Here is a 17,860-nt window from a genome sequence, read left to right on the forward strand (position 1 = left end):
GCTGGGAGCTGGAGAGATTAGCTGTTCAGATGTGCCCCTCTCCTGGGAATTCCCCAATCCAGTTGTCACCTTGGGGTAGCATTAGACATCCCTCCCCCTTCTTTATTATGGTGTTCTCTGATGCTCCCTTGATTGAGATACAAAATCTCAGGAGGTCCCTAGAGCCTTTTGGAGATAGTCTCCTTCTCTCATGTTTGGGCAGGGTAGTATCCTCAGATTGGTAAAAGGATGCTACTCTTCTTGAATGTAGAGAAAAGTCACAGGGAACTGAGGTGACCTCACTAGGGTTCACAGTTCCAATATCTTCTGGGCACGTAATCTTATGTTTATTTCTAGTCTACTTTTTTTGAGGAGAAAGGTGTTTAAATATAAATCACTGCAGATGGCAGCTTTATGGATAAATTATCATTCAAGCACACCCCTTAAACAGAAAAACCAAGAATTCTTGTGTTATCATTACTAATAAAAACCATTTATTAAGTGTCTATAGTACTACACACACGTCATTGTGCTCTCAAGGGAATGCATATGTTAAGCAGACAGGATTTTAGAAAATATTTTGGTGGAAGTTTCAGAGAGTTATTGGTCCATGGATTCACAGAGTATGAAAGAAAGAAGGAAGGAAGGAAGGAAGGTAAGAAAAGGAGAAAGAAAAAGAAACTACACAAAAAGCCCTATGCACCAAATCTATTTCTTTACCTCTATGCAGATACAATTTGAACTATTTCATACAGTATAATTCTAACCTAATTTTGAAGATATATTTACAACTGCATAGCCTCCCTGAGTCAGTCCTTTCAGTCTTTAACAATTTTCCCCATTGGGAAACAATCCTAAGCAGTGCACGGTAGATTTTCCATGGTGCATTTTCTCTCTTTTTCCCTTTGAAGGTGGGGTATCAGCTCATCACATCTTTCTCTACAAGAATCTCTTATACTTCAATATCGTACTTAAATTTCCCATAAGTCTTTTCTTCAGAACGAATGATTTCAGTTTTGTATAACTCAACATATGAATATCTCATTTAGTGACTCCTGTGTAGGAAGGATACAAAGTTCAGATAAGCTAAGTCCCTGTCCTCTTAGAACTTACAGTCAAGTGGAAGAGTAGGAAAGGAAGCTAGGTGGTGTAGTAGATAGAGTGTTTCCAGCCTCAGACACTTACTAGTTGTATGACCTTGGGCAAGTCACTTAATAGTATTTGCCTCAGTAAAATGAGATGGATAAGGAAATGGTAAATCACTCCAGTATCTTTGCCAAGAAAACTCTAAATTCAGAGTCAGACACAACTAAACAGCAACAGAGGGAGCAAGAACTACACCCTGTTTATCATAATACATGAGAAGTGCATTAGAGAGGTAGAAGACAAAGTGTTATGTGAGGTCCAAGAAGATCATTTCTGGGAATCATGAAAAGCCCTAACAATAGCTAGTAGTTACGTAGCGCTTTGAGATCTGCAAATCACTTTACAATTTTATAGCTTTATGGAAGAGGTGTCATCTGAAATGGAAGCTTAGCATGAATACAGAGGTTTGCTGGCTTGTAACTGTTTCATTGCCACAATTGTTCCTTTTTGTATCCTGATCAGGAAAACTTATACATCTTCTTCACCATTCCCTAGTTTCACTTTGTATCTTCTGCTGTTACGTTCATTAGGCCAGAATAATCTTATATATACCAAGTTAACTTCCTCACCTTATTCAAGATTGTGGATTCTTAACCTTTTTTTTTTTGGAGCCATGCACTGCTTTAACAATTTGATAAAACCTATGTAGCTCTTCTCAGAATGTTTTCAAATGCATAAGGTAAAATGCATAATATTACCAATGATTAGTAAAAATTAAGATATATATGTATATGTGTGTATATGTATAAATACATATGTGTACATCTACATACATACATACATACATACATCTGGAATTAGAAGATACCTCAGAGACTACCTGATCTAATGCCCTCATTTTACAGATGAGGAAACTCAGGGCTTGTGAGGTTAAATACATTTGCCCAAGGTCATACAGTCAGTGTCAGGAGTATGACAAAAATTTTTACTCCAACATCAAATCTATTTCAGTGTATCACAAGGGTGATATGAAGAATTTGGAAAGAGTTCAGAAGAGCAGTACCCAGAAATAGAAAATAAGATGCAAGTCACCCAGATGAGTGTGGAATTAAATGAGAAAGGGAAAAAGAGGGAGGAGACAAAATAGACTAGGGTTTGGGAATGAAGGGACAAAATAGCAAATCCTAGCTCTGAGTAGGGGCACAGAACATCAGAAGTATTAAAGAAATCAATAGCAATTCACCTTCGGAGTAATTTTCAACAGTCTTTTAAGGTATTTTCTCTGTTAAGTTACTTTTTTTATATAGTGAAGGAAACTATGATGACTATTGTAATTCAGAAGATACCATTTCCCCCTAAAAATGCCACAACTACAAAGCTAGAAATCAATATAATTTTTCTGATGTTAAAATATTACTTAGTGAAGATAACAAATTGTCTAATAATTATAATAATTTTCAGTGAATATTTTATGGCTAAAATAGTATGTAGATTTTTGCCCATTCTTTGCAAAAAAAAAATGGAAGCAAAATTGATGTCAAATCTAGCACTATTAGGCCTAACTGGGCATTTTTTTGATATTTGCCTGCAAGCATGGTGGAAATGGACTTTTATTTTAGTGGTACTAGGATGTGGGGGAAGGTTACCCTAGGTTATATGGCACTTGGTGGCTTTTTATTAAGATGGGATATTTTGTTGGTTTCTATAACTCATGAAGTGATAGGTTAATCAACCATTTCTGCTATGTTCTCCCACTTCATTTTTTTCAACTGTTCACATAATCATATACTAAGGAAAAATATACAGAACCATAGAAACATTTTTCTTGTAATGTGGATTTCTAGGGAGAAAACTCCAAAGGGTGCAATTATTTTGAGATAATGATGCTGCTAAAGGAATAAGGCATCTCAGCTAAATCTTTTTCTTTGTTATACTACTTTATAATATCCTGAGTTTTCTAATTACTTTAGCATAACCAACCCACCTACCTGAAAACAAGAATTTATTCACAGGGGGACTTCTACATATCATCAATCAACTTATGCAAGTTTTTATCCTTTCCTGTTATATTATTTTAAGTAGATCTTTGGCAACTATTACAAGAATTGGTTGAACTGTATTTAAGAGGCTAACGATTGTAGGCTTTGAAAGATGAATTTTCCCATACACAGAAATGAGATTAAAGAACAAGTTGTGATATACGATTGTAACAGAATACTATTGTTCTATAAGAAATGATGAGAAAGATCATTTCAGAACAACCTGGAAAGACTTACATGAACTGATTCAGAGTGAAGTAGGCAGGATCAGGAAAATATTGCACACAGTAACAGCAATATTGTACAATGAACAACTGTGAATGACTTGGCTATTTTCAGCAATACAATGATCCAAGACAATCTCAAAGGACTCATGACAAAAAATGCTGTTTCCCTCCAGAGAAAGAACTAATGAACTCTGAATGCAGACTTCCTTCCTCCCTCCTATTCTCCTTCCTTTCCTTCTTTCTTTCCTTCCTTCCTATCTTCCTTCCTTCTTTCCTATATTCTTTCCTCCCTTATTTTCTATCTTCCTTCTTTCCTTCCTTCCTTTTGTCTGTCTCTCTCTCTCTCTTCCTTGGTTTCACTTTTCTTCCAGAAAATGACTAAAAATATGTTTCACATGATTACACACGTATAACCTATATCAGATTGCTTAACCTTTCAGGGAGGGGAGAGAGGGAGGGAGGAGAGAACTTGGAATTCAAAATGAAAAAAAAAGTTAAAATTATTTTTCCATGTAATTGGGGAAAAAATAAATTATTTAAAAAACAATCAGCATATACCTAAAAAAGAATTAAAGATAGAAAGATCAGAGAATCAGAATCAAAGCATTTGAGAGGTGTAATGGATGACAGCTGTTGTCTATTCCAACCCATACATAAAAGCAGGCCACATTATAACATACCTGACAAGTAGTCAGCCATGCTGTTTAAAAACCTCTGAGGAGAGAGAAACCACCACCTTTCAAGGCAGCCCACTACACTTTGGACAGTTCTGATTGTTGGGAATTTTTATATATATATATATATATATATATATATATATATATATATATATATAATTCTTAAATTTGTCTCTTTGCAACTTCCACATCTCACTCTTGGTTCTATGTGGTGGCAAATGGAAGCAGACTAATCTGTCCTCTATGTATCAGTTTGAATGCTTGAACACAGATATCCCACCTTCTATGAGTCTACTCTTCTTCAGGCTAAAACATACCCAGTTTCTCCAACTAATCCTCATACAACACAAACTCAAGTCCCTTCAGAGTCCTAGTTGCCCACTTTTGGACACCCTCCAATTTACCAGTATTGTCATTAAACTATGCTACCCTAAACTGAGCACAGTACTCTAGATGAAGTCTGATGAAGACTGAGTACAGTGGCACTATGACTTCCCTAATTCCTGAAAGTTATGGTCCTCCTAGTGCAGCCAAGATTATATTACACCATTATATTTTTGGCTGTTATAATCCACTGCAAAATCGTCTTGGGCTTGTAGCCATTAAAAATCCTCAGATCTTTTTATTTTATTTTATTTTAGAACAACTGCTAGTTAACCTATTAGGTAGGTGCAATTATCCATTTTCCATCAGCAGCTCTGCACTCCATGGAACATCAGACTTCCTCTCGGATAAGCTGATCACCTGAAATCTCATCACCTGAAATCTCATCACCATGCAGATTTTTAAATACTCATCAACTTCTGGACTTTCTCAGTTAACTCATCCCATAACCCTCCATTATAGAGGGCTCAGAACTTTGCAGGTAACTCTCCATTTTCCATCAGCAGTTCTATTTGGTTTCCATCACGTCCCTGATAGATAACCTCTGATGCCCCTTCTCCCTTATTTAGATTCCTTTTGTGTTATTCTTCACTAGATTATAAAATCCTTGATGCAGGGATTATCTTTCTCTTTCACATTTGTATTTCCATCACTTCAAGCAGTAGCTGCACAGTACCTTCACACAGTGCATAGTAGGTACTTAAATATTTGTTGAATTGAATTGAATATATGAAGTTGATTTTTTTTTGGTGCCCAAGTATAGGACTTCATATTTTTCCTTTTAAAATTTCATACTATTGGATTCAGTCCAATGCTTTGGCCTGTCAAAATCTTTTCCAATCCTGACTCAGTCATCCAGTGCATTAGTTATCTTTCCAAGCTTTGTGCCATCTACAAATTTCATGAACTTTTAAAATTCAAGTCATTGATAAAAATGTTAAATAGCACCAGATTTTTGAGGTTCTGTACTGGAGATTTTCTGACACATTAACATCAAACCTTTTATAAGTATTCTTTGAGTCTCTTAAGTCTGAATTAATCTACTAATGTTGATCATTCTTTACCTCCCTATCTTTTCCAAAAGTATTATTGATTAGTCCATGTGTCTTTATCTTCTCCCATATAAGATCAGAGTATCCTTTCCCCACCTCTTAGTCTCACAAATGAGCACTGGTCCCAGAGCAAGGCTACATTTTCCACTCAGAGTTTTAGGGGTACTCCTGAAGAGTTGGAAGTGATTCTCTAATGCCATCAGTTTGAATCCCCACCAGTGTAAAAAAGAATGGAAATGGATAACTCTTGTCTGTCAACTCAAACCCAGTTGAAATTATTCTTCCTCCTAGGCTCTTAGATGGCATGTCTGTGGATTCCTGCCAAGATTATCAATTGAGGATTGTTCAAGTAGCTTTTAGAAAGGAATATTTACTAAGGTGACACAGTAAGAGTAATTGCTATGAAACATCCCAGGAAAAGCATGACACATTCTTCCTCAAATACATATAAAGTCCAGGGGAAAGTAGACTAGCTTTTATAGCACACGTAGTAAAAGAGTAACTCACAGCTCCTTGTTGTTGGAAATCTTTTCCCCTTATTGGTGGGGTGCTCAAGAAGTGTTCTTTAGACATATTGTAATGTCTTTTCTGGGCTCCTCATAGAGCCAAGGATCTGTCCTTGCCTCCCAATGAAGACATTTCAGTCAGCTGATCCAAGGATAGTCTTCAGACACTGAATAAAATATGGAAAGTCAAGCATCCTCAAAGATCAAGAGGTCCTTCTCTGGTTAAATGGTCAAAGGTAAGATTTAGGGTAAGACTAAAGTGAAGGGCTCCTTCTTCCTTAACATCCCCTTCCCCACTGCCCAAGACAATTTCTCCTCAACAGTGTATAGGAAAGTTCTCTCGTGGCTATCTACTTGCTTGGATTCCCTGATTATAGCTAACTTGTTGCTTCCATACAAACCCCAGAAGGGATACTGAAATCACTCATCCAGTTGAAACACACTTCTTGTCTGGCATAATTTCTCTTTGTCTAATGGCTTTCAAAGGTTTTTTTTTTTAACTTTATCTAAAACTTATGATTGAGACTGATTGATTAAGCATCTCATCATTCACTTTAGGTTAATTTACTCAATCATTATATGTTTACAATAATATGATCTACTTTATCAAAATATTTGCCATAATCTAGATAAACTATATCCACAGCATGCCCATATTCTACTTATGTAGTCCTCCTTTAAGGAGAAGAAAGAAGAAGAAGGAGAAGTAGAAATAATGGAAGAGGAAAGAAAGGAAGGAAGGAAGGGAGGAAGGAAGGAAGGAAGGAAGGAAGGAAGGAAGGAAGGAAGGAAGGAAGGAAGGAAGGAAGGAAGGAAGGAAGGAAGGAAGGACAAACCTGTGGTTAGTTAGCTTGACATAACTTGATCTTGATGAAGCCATGCTGGCTCTTTGTAATCACAGCTTTCCTGTATAGAGCTTTGCCAACCACTTCTTAATGATCCATTCTAGAATTTTCCCAAGATTCAAAGTCAAACTCCCTAGGCTATAGTTTGCAGACTCTTCTTTTTTTTCTTTAAATAACAATACTACTTACCCTTCTCCAGTCTTGTGGTCTCTCCCAGTTTCCATTGTTTTCAAGTAGACTAATAATAGCTAAAATTTATATAACTCTTACTATGTGCCAAGCACGGTGCTAAGTGCTTTATAATTGCTCTTTCATTTGATTCTCACAACAACCCTAGGAGGTAGATGTCATTATTATCCCCATTTTGCTGAGAAAAACTGAGGCAAAGAGAGGTTAAGTGACTTACACAGAGTCATGCCATAGGGCTTCCTGATTAAAGGCCCAGCTCTTCATCCATTGGCCCAACAAGCTGCCTCACATATTACTAACAGGAGCTCAGTTATTATCTATGCTAGTTTTTCTTTTCAGGTCTCAAAGATATATTTCATCTCAGCTAGGTGACTCTAATTCATCAAGCACAACTAACTATTCTTTTAATACCTCCTTTTTTATATCCCATGTATACCAGAATATTCATAACAATGCTTTTTTGTGTGATATTAAAACAAAACAACCCCCTCCTCCCAAAACTAGAGAGGTATCTGTTTACATCTAAATAAATTGAGATTATATGAATATTATGGAATATTACAGGGAGCAGCTAGGTGGTACAGTGGATAGAGTGCTGGGCCTGGAGTCAGGAAGACTCATCTTCATGAAATCCATTTTGGCCTCAGACAAGTGCTAGCTATGTGACCCTGGGCAAGCCACTTAACCCTGTTTACCTCAGTTTCCTCATCTGTAAAATGTGCTGGAGAAGGAAATGGCAAACCACTCACTCATCTTTGCCAAGAATACCCCAAATGATATCATGAAATATGAGACACAAATGAAAAACCACAAATGAACAATTATTGGACCTTAATAAATGACAAATGTGAGAAATTCAGAGAAACGTGGCAAGATTTGTATGAACCAGTGCAGTATGAAGTATGCAGAACCAGGAGAATAATATACAAAATATAATTATTACTGTAAGTGAAAACAATACTGAAGTGATGTCATAGTATGTGTAAATGGTCAAAGAGAAGAGATGAGGAAATATGCCTCTCTCATTTTGTTGAATATTTGGGGGCATGGGGAGATGGAATAATGTGTAAACTGGCAGATAGTTTCTTTGAGAGTTGATTGTTTATCTCTTGGTGAGAAGGGAAGACTCACAGGATTATAGGAGAAAGCAGGATATTTAGAAATGACTGTGATGTAATAATAAAAGGCATAAATAAATTGTATTATTATTTTCTTGATTTCTTTCTTTTTTTTTAAGGCAATAGGGGTTAAGTAACTTGCCTAGGATCACACAGTTAGTGTCTGAGGCCAGATTTAAGCTCAGATCTTCCTGACTCCAGGGCTGGTGCTGTATCCACTGTGCCATCTAGCTGCCCCTAAATTGTACTATTTAAAAAAGCATAAAAACACCCTCCCCCCCCAACATGTTTATCAGTCCATTTACCCTTCTAGTGGAGAATACATAGAAAATACTCCAGTGGGTTGTTATATGTGTTCCTTTGATGCAAATTCTAAAAAATAAGAAAATTTATACAGTAAATATTTCTTCTTCCTATTTTTTTTTAAAAAATCCCATTCCTCCCCTGAAACAAAACCCTTCACGTGGATTTTTTTTAAAACAATTTTCAGTTGGAACTAAAAGGCTTCAAAAGAAACTTAACAAGTCTATACTGTATAGTCCATCTTCTGCCTTCAATACCCTTGACTTACGAGTTGCAACTTAACCAGTCCTTAAAGACATAACCAAGAGATCCCACAAAATACTTCTGCAATTATGTTGGCACATTGGGCTACCTACATCATCAAGAAGTTCACCCTTGTATCTAACAGAAATCTTCCCAGCTGTAGTTTTAGACTATTTTCCCCTCCCCTTTGTTTTACTTAAAACAGAGACCATGGCTTATTGTCTGGAGGATGGTGATTATTGTACAGAAGTTAGAGATCAGCTCACATATAAATTTTTTAACTTGATTTCACTTTTTAAATTGTCTATAAAATATGTGTGTTGCTAGGTAGAGTTTTTTTGTAAACTGGATTAGAGAACATTGGCAAAAAAAATGTTAATGTTAATGATAATTATCCTTATATTAGCAGCATAATTGAACACTTTAACAGTTTTATTTCCTTAATAGTTTATAAACTGTAAACATGAAACAAATTAACAGCAACAAAAATGAAAGAATAGTGGAATATTTAAATATGGGGTACCTTTGGAGATTTGTCATGATAAATTAAATTTCGTATAGTAAAGAAACAGTGGAGTAGAGGTTATATAGAAAAGGAAAGTGAGGAAATGATTCCAACTACCGCCATTCTACAACAACAGAAGATGTGTAACTAAAGGTTATAAAAAGAACTATTGAGTAATAGCTAATAATAATACCAAGCATGTATATAGTGCTTTAAGGTTTGCAAATTTGATCTCATTTTATCCTCACTTTTACCCAGGGAGCTATTGTAGACAGATAGTCCATTTAAAATGTAGGTTCTAGATTTTATTGGATACATCTATGAGTTTACCCCATCTATTATTACTTTACATGCATTTCCTTGGTATATCTCTTTAATTCACTCTCCTCTGTTCTTAGGTCTTTTCAAGATTATGACTGATAGAATACCATATCATACGATGGGTGACATTACAAGAGCAGTTTATATTGGTCCAAACCGGCTAAGTCACCCTTGCTTCTACCATCAGAAGGATATAAACTTGGGGAATCTCACCATCAGCCCTGGTGAACCCATCATGCTCAACTCCATCGAAGAGATCAATGGGGAAATGATGGTGAACTGTGGAGTGGTAAGGGACAATCAGAATCATTCATTTACCATACCATTGTCGCAAGAAGGAGAGTTCTATGAGTGTGAAGATGAACACATGTACACCCTAAAAGAGATTGCAGAGTGGAAGATTCCCAAGAGCAGGAAACGGATTGTGAAATTTACAGATATTTCCAATAAGTGGAACTCCATTTATCCACTACCTAAGGATTTTGATGGCTTGCTTAGTCTCACACCCATCTATGAAATACAAGCAGTGATGAAATGTAAGTATTTGCTGAGGTTAATGTCCTATAAACTTGGACACAATGTACATCAGTGCTACTAAGCAGTATCTAGGATGAACTATGATTTAGAAGTGAATTACTATGGAAAAAAAACAATTCAAAGTATGCAGAGTACCATGCTTAACGTGGGGAAAGATATATAACAGATATATAAGAAATGGTTCTATGCATTCACTGATTACAGTCTGATGGAGGGGTCAGAATAATACACAATATAAAGTAGATCTAGATAAGTAGAAAGGAAAACTACAGAGTACTATTTTGAGGTATGAAATGGGAAAGAGAATTTTTTAAATTTGAGGCACTAGAGAAGACCTCATGGACGAGGTATCATTTAAGTTGGTTCTAGAAGGTCAGATGAGAATTCAAAAGGTTGAGATTGCATTGGAGAGGACATTCAACTAGGTGAGAAACATTTTTGTTTGTTCTTCATATCACTCCGTAATCTGGCCCCATATGGCTTTGCTTAAACTGCCCCCATGCCTAGAAAGCACTCTATCCCTATCTCTGCCTCTTAGAAACTCGGACTTTCTTCAAAACTCAGTCACAGTACCTTGCCTATATAAGGTATCTTAACTTATATATAGATAAATTACCTACATAAGGTAAGACTTTTCCAGATTCACCACACACTTAACTACTATCATGTCCCCTCCACCTAAATTACCTAGTATTTATTGTTCAGTTGTGTCTGACTCTTCATGACCCCATTTGGGGTTTTCCTGGAGGAGATAGTGAAGTACTTTGCCATTTCCTTCTCCAGTTCATTTTTCACAGTTGAGGAACTGAGGCAAACAGGGTTAAGTGACTTGCCCAGGGTCACACAGCCAGTAAATGTCTGAGGGTGGATTTGAACTCATGAAAATGAATCTTCCTGACTCCAGACCCAGCACTCTATCCACTGTGCCACCTAGCTGCCCAGCCTAGAATGTACTCTGTATATATTTTGTATTTATGTGTACATATAAATGTTTTTTCCATGATAGGATATAATCTCCTTGAGAACATGGGCTATTTTATTTTGCTTTTGTATCACCAGCAACTCACATAGTTGATCAGTCGATTCAATCAACAAACGTACATTGGCAGCTAGGTGGCACAATGGATAGAGCTCTGGACCTGAGGTCTGGAAGATCTGAGCTTAAGTCTGACCCCAGTCACTTACTAGATGTGTGACCCTAGACAAGTCACTTTTATCTCACTCTGCCTCAATTTCCACATCTTTAAAATGGTAATAATAACAGCACATGTTTCAGAGTTGTTACTAAGATACAGTGTCCCAAAAGCAGGAATGTGTGGAAGCCAACTAGAATTAATTCTCTCTAGCCAATTGGAAACTTTTTGTTTGAGTGTTTACACCTCAGAAATTGAAGAAAATGTGAATAATGTTGATTAAACCTAAAAGTGTGTCTTGATCACATTTTCCCTCCCTGGAGAGCCAGGTGTTAAAAACTTATCAGCATGCCCATGCCTGAAAGTCTTAGTGAAGACTTCTGGGGCACCACCCTGTATTTGAAATATAAAATGTAAATGCTTGTTGTTGTTGTTAAGCATCCACTATATGTCAGTCACTGGGACTGTGCTGAGGACATTAATACAAAAAATGAAACAACCCTTATACTCAAGATACATTCTCAAGGAGCACAGTTCCTAGAATACAGAAGGTACTTAATACAGGCCTCCTGACTAATTAATTTCTAGCTTTACACATCTCCCAGTGTTCTGACCAAACTAGACTGCATATTGTTTCCTGAACAAAATCCTCCACTGTTCTGACTAAGTTTTCAGTTCATCTCCCTACCTAGAATGCCTAACGCTTCATAATTCAACTCCACCCCACTTGTGAAATTTTACCCATCCTTCAAGGCCTAACTCAAATAGTATATCTTTCTTGAAGTCTTTCTTGATCTCTTGCAAGAAGATACATCCTTTACCTTATCTTACTTTGCATAGAATATAGTATGTCTCTTAATAAGTGCTGTTTATACATTCTACAAGGTTTGTGAAACACTTTACTTGCCTTATCTCATTTGATTTTTATAATTATGTAAGGTAGATACTACAGTATAATTACTCCCATTTTATAGAATAGAAAGCTGAAGCTCAGATTGTGATTCACCCAATTTGGAACCCAGGTCTTTCCTGCTTCCAAGTCCAATGCTTTATCCACCAAATGTAGTATTTATCTATTTCTTGTACTTATTTGTACATTTTTCAGAAACATTTTTGCATTTATCCCTCAATTAATATATTGTTGTTCAGTCATTTCAGTCATGTCTGATTCTTTGTGACCCCATTTGGGGTTCTCTTGGCAAAGATACTAGAGTGGTTTCCCATTTCTTTCTCAAGCTCATTTCACAGATGAGGAGCTGAGGAAAACAGAATTAAAGTACTTGCCCAGGGTCACACAGCTAGTCAGTGTCTGACGCCAGATTTGAACTTGGGAAGATGAATCTTTTTGACTTCAGACCTGGCATTCTATCCACTGTGCCAACTAGCTGCCCCCATCTAATATACAGATTTCTTTAAAATCAGGACTGCAATTTACTCATCTTTTTCTCTTCTGCAGCACTTAGCATATTGCCATGTATACAGTAGATATTAAAGTTTCTTTGATACCCTTCAGTGTCTTTTTATGTGCCCCTTTCCTATATCAGTGTCTTCTATCTATTCTCAAGACTTCTGATTTTCTTATACTAGTATTAGACTTTCTTGTCCTCAAGGAAAATATTCTAAAGAAGTAAGTTATCCTAAGATATTATTAATTACAATTTCAAGGAGTTAGTTTAAAAGAGAATTGAATGGAAAAAACCTTGCTTATCTGAAAGGAATGACTCTAATAGTTGAATGTCAGGGTCTGTTATCTGGATAGAATAGATTCTTTTGGGAGAAGAAGCCTGTTGGCAATTTTAAAATGGACATTCCTACTTTGCTCTTTCATGAGCTTGTTGACGATTTCTTGAATATTATTGAAAAAATTTTGAAAAATATAAAATAATTGGTGAGAACATTTTCTGGATGTTTTAAACTATGAGAACGTCAAAAAATCTTACATACCTGCAATTATTCAGCTAGAATGGATAAGAAATCTATTTGAAAGGGGTTATATTTTAGGAAAGCATGAATTTGCCTCAGATACAAACAGAATTTCATGCAAGAGCTTATTATTTAGCATGAGAGGATTCTGAAATTACAAGAAAATTTTGCCTACAGTGGCCAAAGAATGATGGTAATTTGGTTAATTGAGGGGTTAAGAGTGACAGAATAGTTGAATTTGAAGGATTCTTAAATGTCAAGTAATCTAGCTCACCACCTGATGAAAGGTGACCTCTTTTATCTTATTGAAAATAGTAATAAAATAAAGAATCCACTTTCCTGTCTTAGTAAATACAGAATTAAGAGCATATTCCAATCTTCCTTTGATTTAAGGTCTTACAGTATAATAATTCAGGACATCAATTCTCACTGTATAGTAATATCTCTATTGTGACAGTATAAGATATGAATCTGATTTCATACTTCAGCTTGAAGCTAGGGGAGTATTTTATCCTCTCTCTTCTGTCCTCCTCCCACTCTGCTCTCCTCTAAAATCTTAATATTATTGTATATCCATTCTCTTTCATTAAATCTTAAGGTCGTGGCTCTAGAGGACCATGGGACTTTAAAGACCATTTACCTCATTTTACAGATAAGAAAAGTGAGGTTCAGAGAATTTAAGTGACTTGTCCATGATCACACAACCAGTAAATATCAGAGACAGAATTTGAATCTAGGTCTTGTTAATTCCAAGTTCAGTATTATGTCACACTACCTCTCCAGTTAATTTATTTCTTTATTACATCTACCCCCTCAAACCAACACTTGCAACTGAAATTGGACTCATGGGGAAAATGTGAAGGTGTCTTTTCTTTCTCTTAGCACCAGGAAGGCTACAAGCATTGAATAAATATTTATTTAACAAAAACTATGCCCTGGGAAAGATACAAAAATGAACAACATATGGCCTCTGCCCTCAAGGGACTAAAATTCCAGTAGGGGAGGTAAGGGATATACAGGAACAATTATTGTACAAATCAAAACATGATGAATATACAAGGTGATAGGAGTTCAAATTAAGAGGAGTGTCAATAAAGGCTAGGTGTGAAAATGTAAAGAAAAGGTGTGAAAATGCAGCATGTGTACAGTGGATAGTTAGCATTACAATTTATTTTGCCTACTGAATTCAAGGAAAATGGAGTTCATGGGGGACTTCACTTAAAGTAACTGGGGAACAGAGGGGACCATAGGAACTCTCACAGTTTTCCCCTATTGTGGGCTGAAATAGATGGAGAACTAAATGAATTAGATAGAAATCCATGAATTAGCTATGAATATTAAATGTGAACTAAAATATAAGTTAATGGAGGACAGTGAAATCTCAGATATATTGACCATAATTAGTAATTTATACTAAATAAGTAACTGATGTTAGGCCACCACTTCACTTTATTTCCTTATTTTTTTAATTTTTTGATTTAGATCTATAATTTCATGCACATAGGGAACTCCCAGTGTGGAAACTGTTCCACTATATTAATCAACAACCCTTGAAATTTATAGTTTTAGAGAGTTGCCTGGGGTAATAAAAGGTCCTTCTGACTCCATGGTCAGCCTTCCTTCAACTATATCATCATGTTTCCTACTTCAGCTAATTTAGGTGACATAAAAGTGGAAAACTGCCAAAATAGTTCATGAAAAACAATTTCCTTGCACTGGATCCATGTGTCATTAAAGACTGAAAAGGATTTACTTAACTTCATTAATTTGTGCAACACTTATGAAAGTATCCTTTTGAGGTGCGATTCCATAGCTATTCATAGGCCTTTTGAGATCTGGGTGCTCTAAGAGATAATTCTTTATCCATGTAATAAGTTTACTTTATGGCTGGTAATCTAAGACCTCTGGACTTTACCATCTACGCCAGTGATGAACCCATAGGACTCCTTGGCTTCTCATCTACCCTGCAGCTGAACTTTCTTTTACACTTCATTTCCCCCAATTAGATAGTGGGCTTCATAAGGGTAGGGATTGTCTCAATTTTCCTATTTGTATCCCCAGCACTTGGCACCATGCTTGGTGCCATGTACATGTATCACTTGGTGCACGATAGGTGCTTAATAAATGCCTTTTCATTCATTTATGGCTTTCTACCTTGCAGCACTTGAAATATCATTTCTAGAACTACACTTGCAGAATGATATATTTGCAAAAAGAACAGTTTTGAGGAATTTCTCTCTTACTCTTCCTTCCCCATCCCCCATTTTGTGGCACCAAAATCATCCTTTTCTTTGGTCCTTTCTTCTAACAGATGCAGGAAGTATCACTAGTCATGTTCTTTCCAATAGCATTAGAGTAGACATTGTGGCTTACGCTGATGGCTTTTAGAAAGACTGGGTAATTCAGTCTGCATTCCTTTAATCTCTGACCCCATCTCTTTAGGCTGCAAGCTCATTTCTTGTATACATATCAAACAGTAAACAAAAGAGGTTATATTTTTCATTCTCTGAAATATCTATCATACCCTCCCTTTTTTTACTTTCATTGCCATTATTCTAGCATAAGCCTTTATCATTGCTCACTACCAATATAGCTTTCTAAGATGTGTTACCACCTTTTCTCTCTTTCCCTCCCTTTCAATCCATTTTTCATACCTAAATGAGATTAATTTTCCACATTCATATATCTGGTCACGTCCATCTGGTCATGATGGCAATAGCTATTTCATTTTTGCTTTATAGCCCTAATACCTAGCACCATGTCTGATACAGAAGAGTTGCTTAATAAATGCTTACAGATTGATTGAATGATTGATTGATGTTACCAAACTTGATATGTTCCCTCTTGACTACTACATAAAGTCCAAATTCTTTTGGTTGGCAATCCAGGCCCTCCGCAGATGGATTGCCGTCTACCTTTCTAGACTTCTCTTGTCATTCTCTCACATATGTTTTATGTTGTGTCAAACTGATTCCTCTCTTTCCTCTTTGCCTTTCTTTATATCCCGCAGTTCCTGGCACATACTAGGTACTTATTAAATGCTTGTTGGCTGACTGTCTAGTTACCTGACTTGCAATGAGAGTAAGAATTGTGCCTTATTTATTTTTTTATCTGCCCCATGGCCTAGTACAGTACTCTTCATATACTTGATACAATTGCTTGAATTTGTAGACAGTGCTGTTGAATTTATGGCCAGCTTAACATGTTTATTTTTTACCATCAGTCTTTGGCATTGCCAAAGAATGCTTCATTAACTGTCCTTCACTGTGTGAGAGTGAGTTAAAAATCATGTCAATTTTGCAGTTTTCACAAGTCTAATGAAATAAGAACAGAAGTGGAAAGAAACATTTATGAAATATCTACTATGTGCCTGGCACTATGTTAAATGCTTTGCAAATATTTTATCACTTGGTCTCATTTGAAAGAGAGTAAGATTCTTTGGTACAGTGGAAAAAGTACTGGACTTGAAGACAGATGGTTAGGTTTGATTATCTTCTATGCTACTTACTACCTGTGTAATTGTGAATAAATTACTTAAATTCTCTGGTCCTCAGAGATAAAATAAAAGGATTAGATTAGATGACTTTTGAGGTCCCTTCCTTCTTTATATCTGGGACCTAGTGTGAAAAATTCATGTTCACGTTGGTAGGTGTTGAATGCAACTGTATCATTTTTGAATAATCACCAATTGCTAAATCTGGGTTATGGGTTGGTTCTTTCACTAAAGGAGCTTAGAGAATGAACCATACTTAGTTTAATAATAATGAAAGCAGAAAATATGATGGGAATAATATATAGGATATTTTGAATATATTCACCTTTCTTAAATTGAGATAAATCTGAAGAAGATGAAGGTGGGAGAAACTAGAGGATATAAGTTTTTCATAAAAAAAAATTAAGACTAAGTGGATGTGTTCATGGGCAAATGCCCGATGAATTTCAAATGAAGATGTAAGAAGAACCTAGAACTCAGCAATTATGAATGAGGCTGGTGAATCAATATAAAAAGAGAAGTGAAATGTAATCGATATGCCTGGCCAGTAAAATTCACAGAGCAATTCAAAAATGGAGATAGGTTTTATAAAACCATTTTTGAATGGGTAAGCATTGAGAAAAATGATAAACAAAGCAAACTCTGAAAATGGAAGTATTGGAAAAGACATAAGAAATGATTTATCTAAAAATAGAAGGAACTGGAAGTTGAAACTGCAGCACTTGATGTAAGTTAAATTATAAAAAAAAAATCTAAAGAAAAAGAAGGCATAGGAAAATGAATTTGTTGCTTCCAAGAATGAAAGAGAAAGATTCTCTTAGGATTTGTAGCCCTGTACTTTTAGGGGGCAATAGGGAGAAGACGCTGGAATACTGAATGGGGATAAGCAGTTTAACCAAACCTTGACGACTGAGGAAAGACCAGAATGGGACATCAATTTACTATCATAATCATAAACTTGAAAACTCCAATACGATTTTCAAACAACAAATTATCAAGAGATTTTAGACTTACATGTTTTCTTTGTTGAGACCATTTTCAGGTGATACATTGATTGACTAAAAAACTTCACTGATACCTGGATAACTCAATCAAGCACCTTAAGACTCACCCTAAGATCTTAAGGTGTTGCAAAGGAAAACTTGGAAATCTGAGACAGTTTGGTATACCTGAGATCTGAATGGGAAAATAAATGTCCCTAATAATTGCTTAGAAGGAGTAAAGTTAATGGAATAATTCAACAGTTTCCAAAAAAAAAAGAGGAAGTTAAAGGGGTTTGTCTACTTTGTCAAGTAAAATA

The 17,860-nt window shown here is 35.9% G+C and overlaps 1 protein-coding gene across 6 annotated transcripts in view; it reads left to right on the forward strand.

Moving 5' to 3' along the window:
* The window catches only part of THEMIS (thymocyte selection associated), a 203,592-nt gene that overhangs the window by 66,008 nt on the left and 119,724 nt on the right, over positions 1-17,860 (forward strand). For all 6 annotated transcript variants that reach the window (XM_078155156.1, XM_020987008.2, XM_020987005.2 and 3 more), the window contains exon 3: positions 9,552-10,010. In XM_078155156.1, coding sequence (XP_078011282.1) covers positions 9,552-10,010 — 459 coding nt within the window. The remainder of the gene's footprint in view (positions 1-9,551; positions 10,011-17,860) is intronic.

The sequence above is a fragment of the Phascolarctos cinereus genome, unplaced genomic scaffold (genome assembly GCF_003287225.1).
Source record: "Phascolarctos cinereus isolate Bilbo 61053 unplaced genomic scaffold, phaCin_HiC Scaffold_5;HRSCAF=322, whole genome shotgun sequence".
In the NCBI taxonomy this organism is placed as follows: Eukaryota; Metazoa; Chordata; class Mammalia; order Diprotodontia; family Phascolarctidae; genus Phascolarctos; species Phascolarctos cinereus.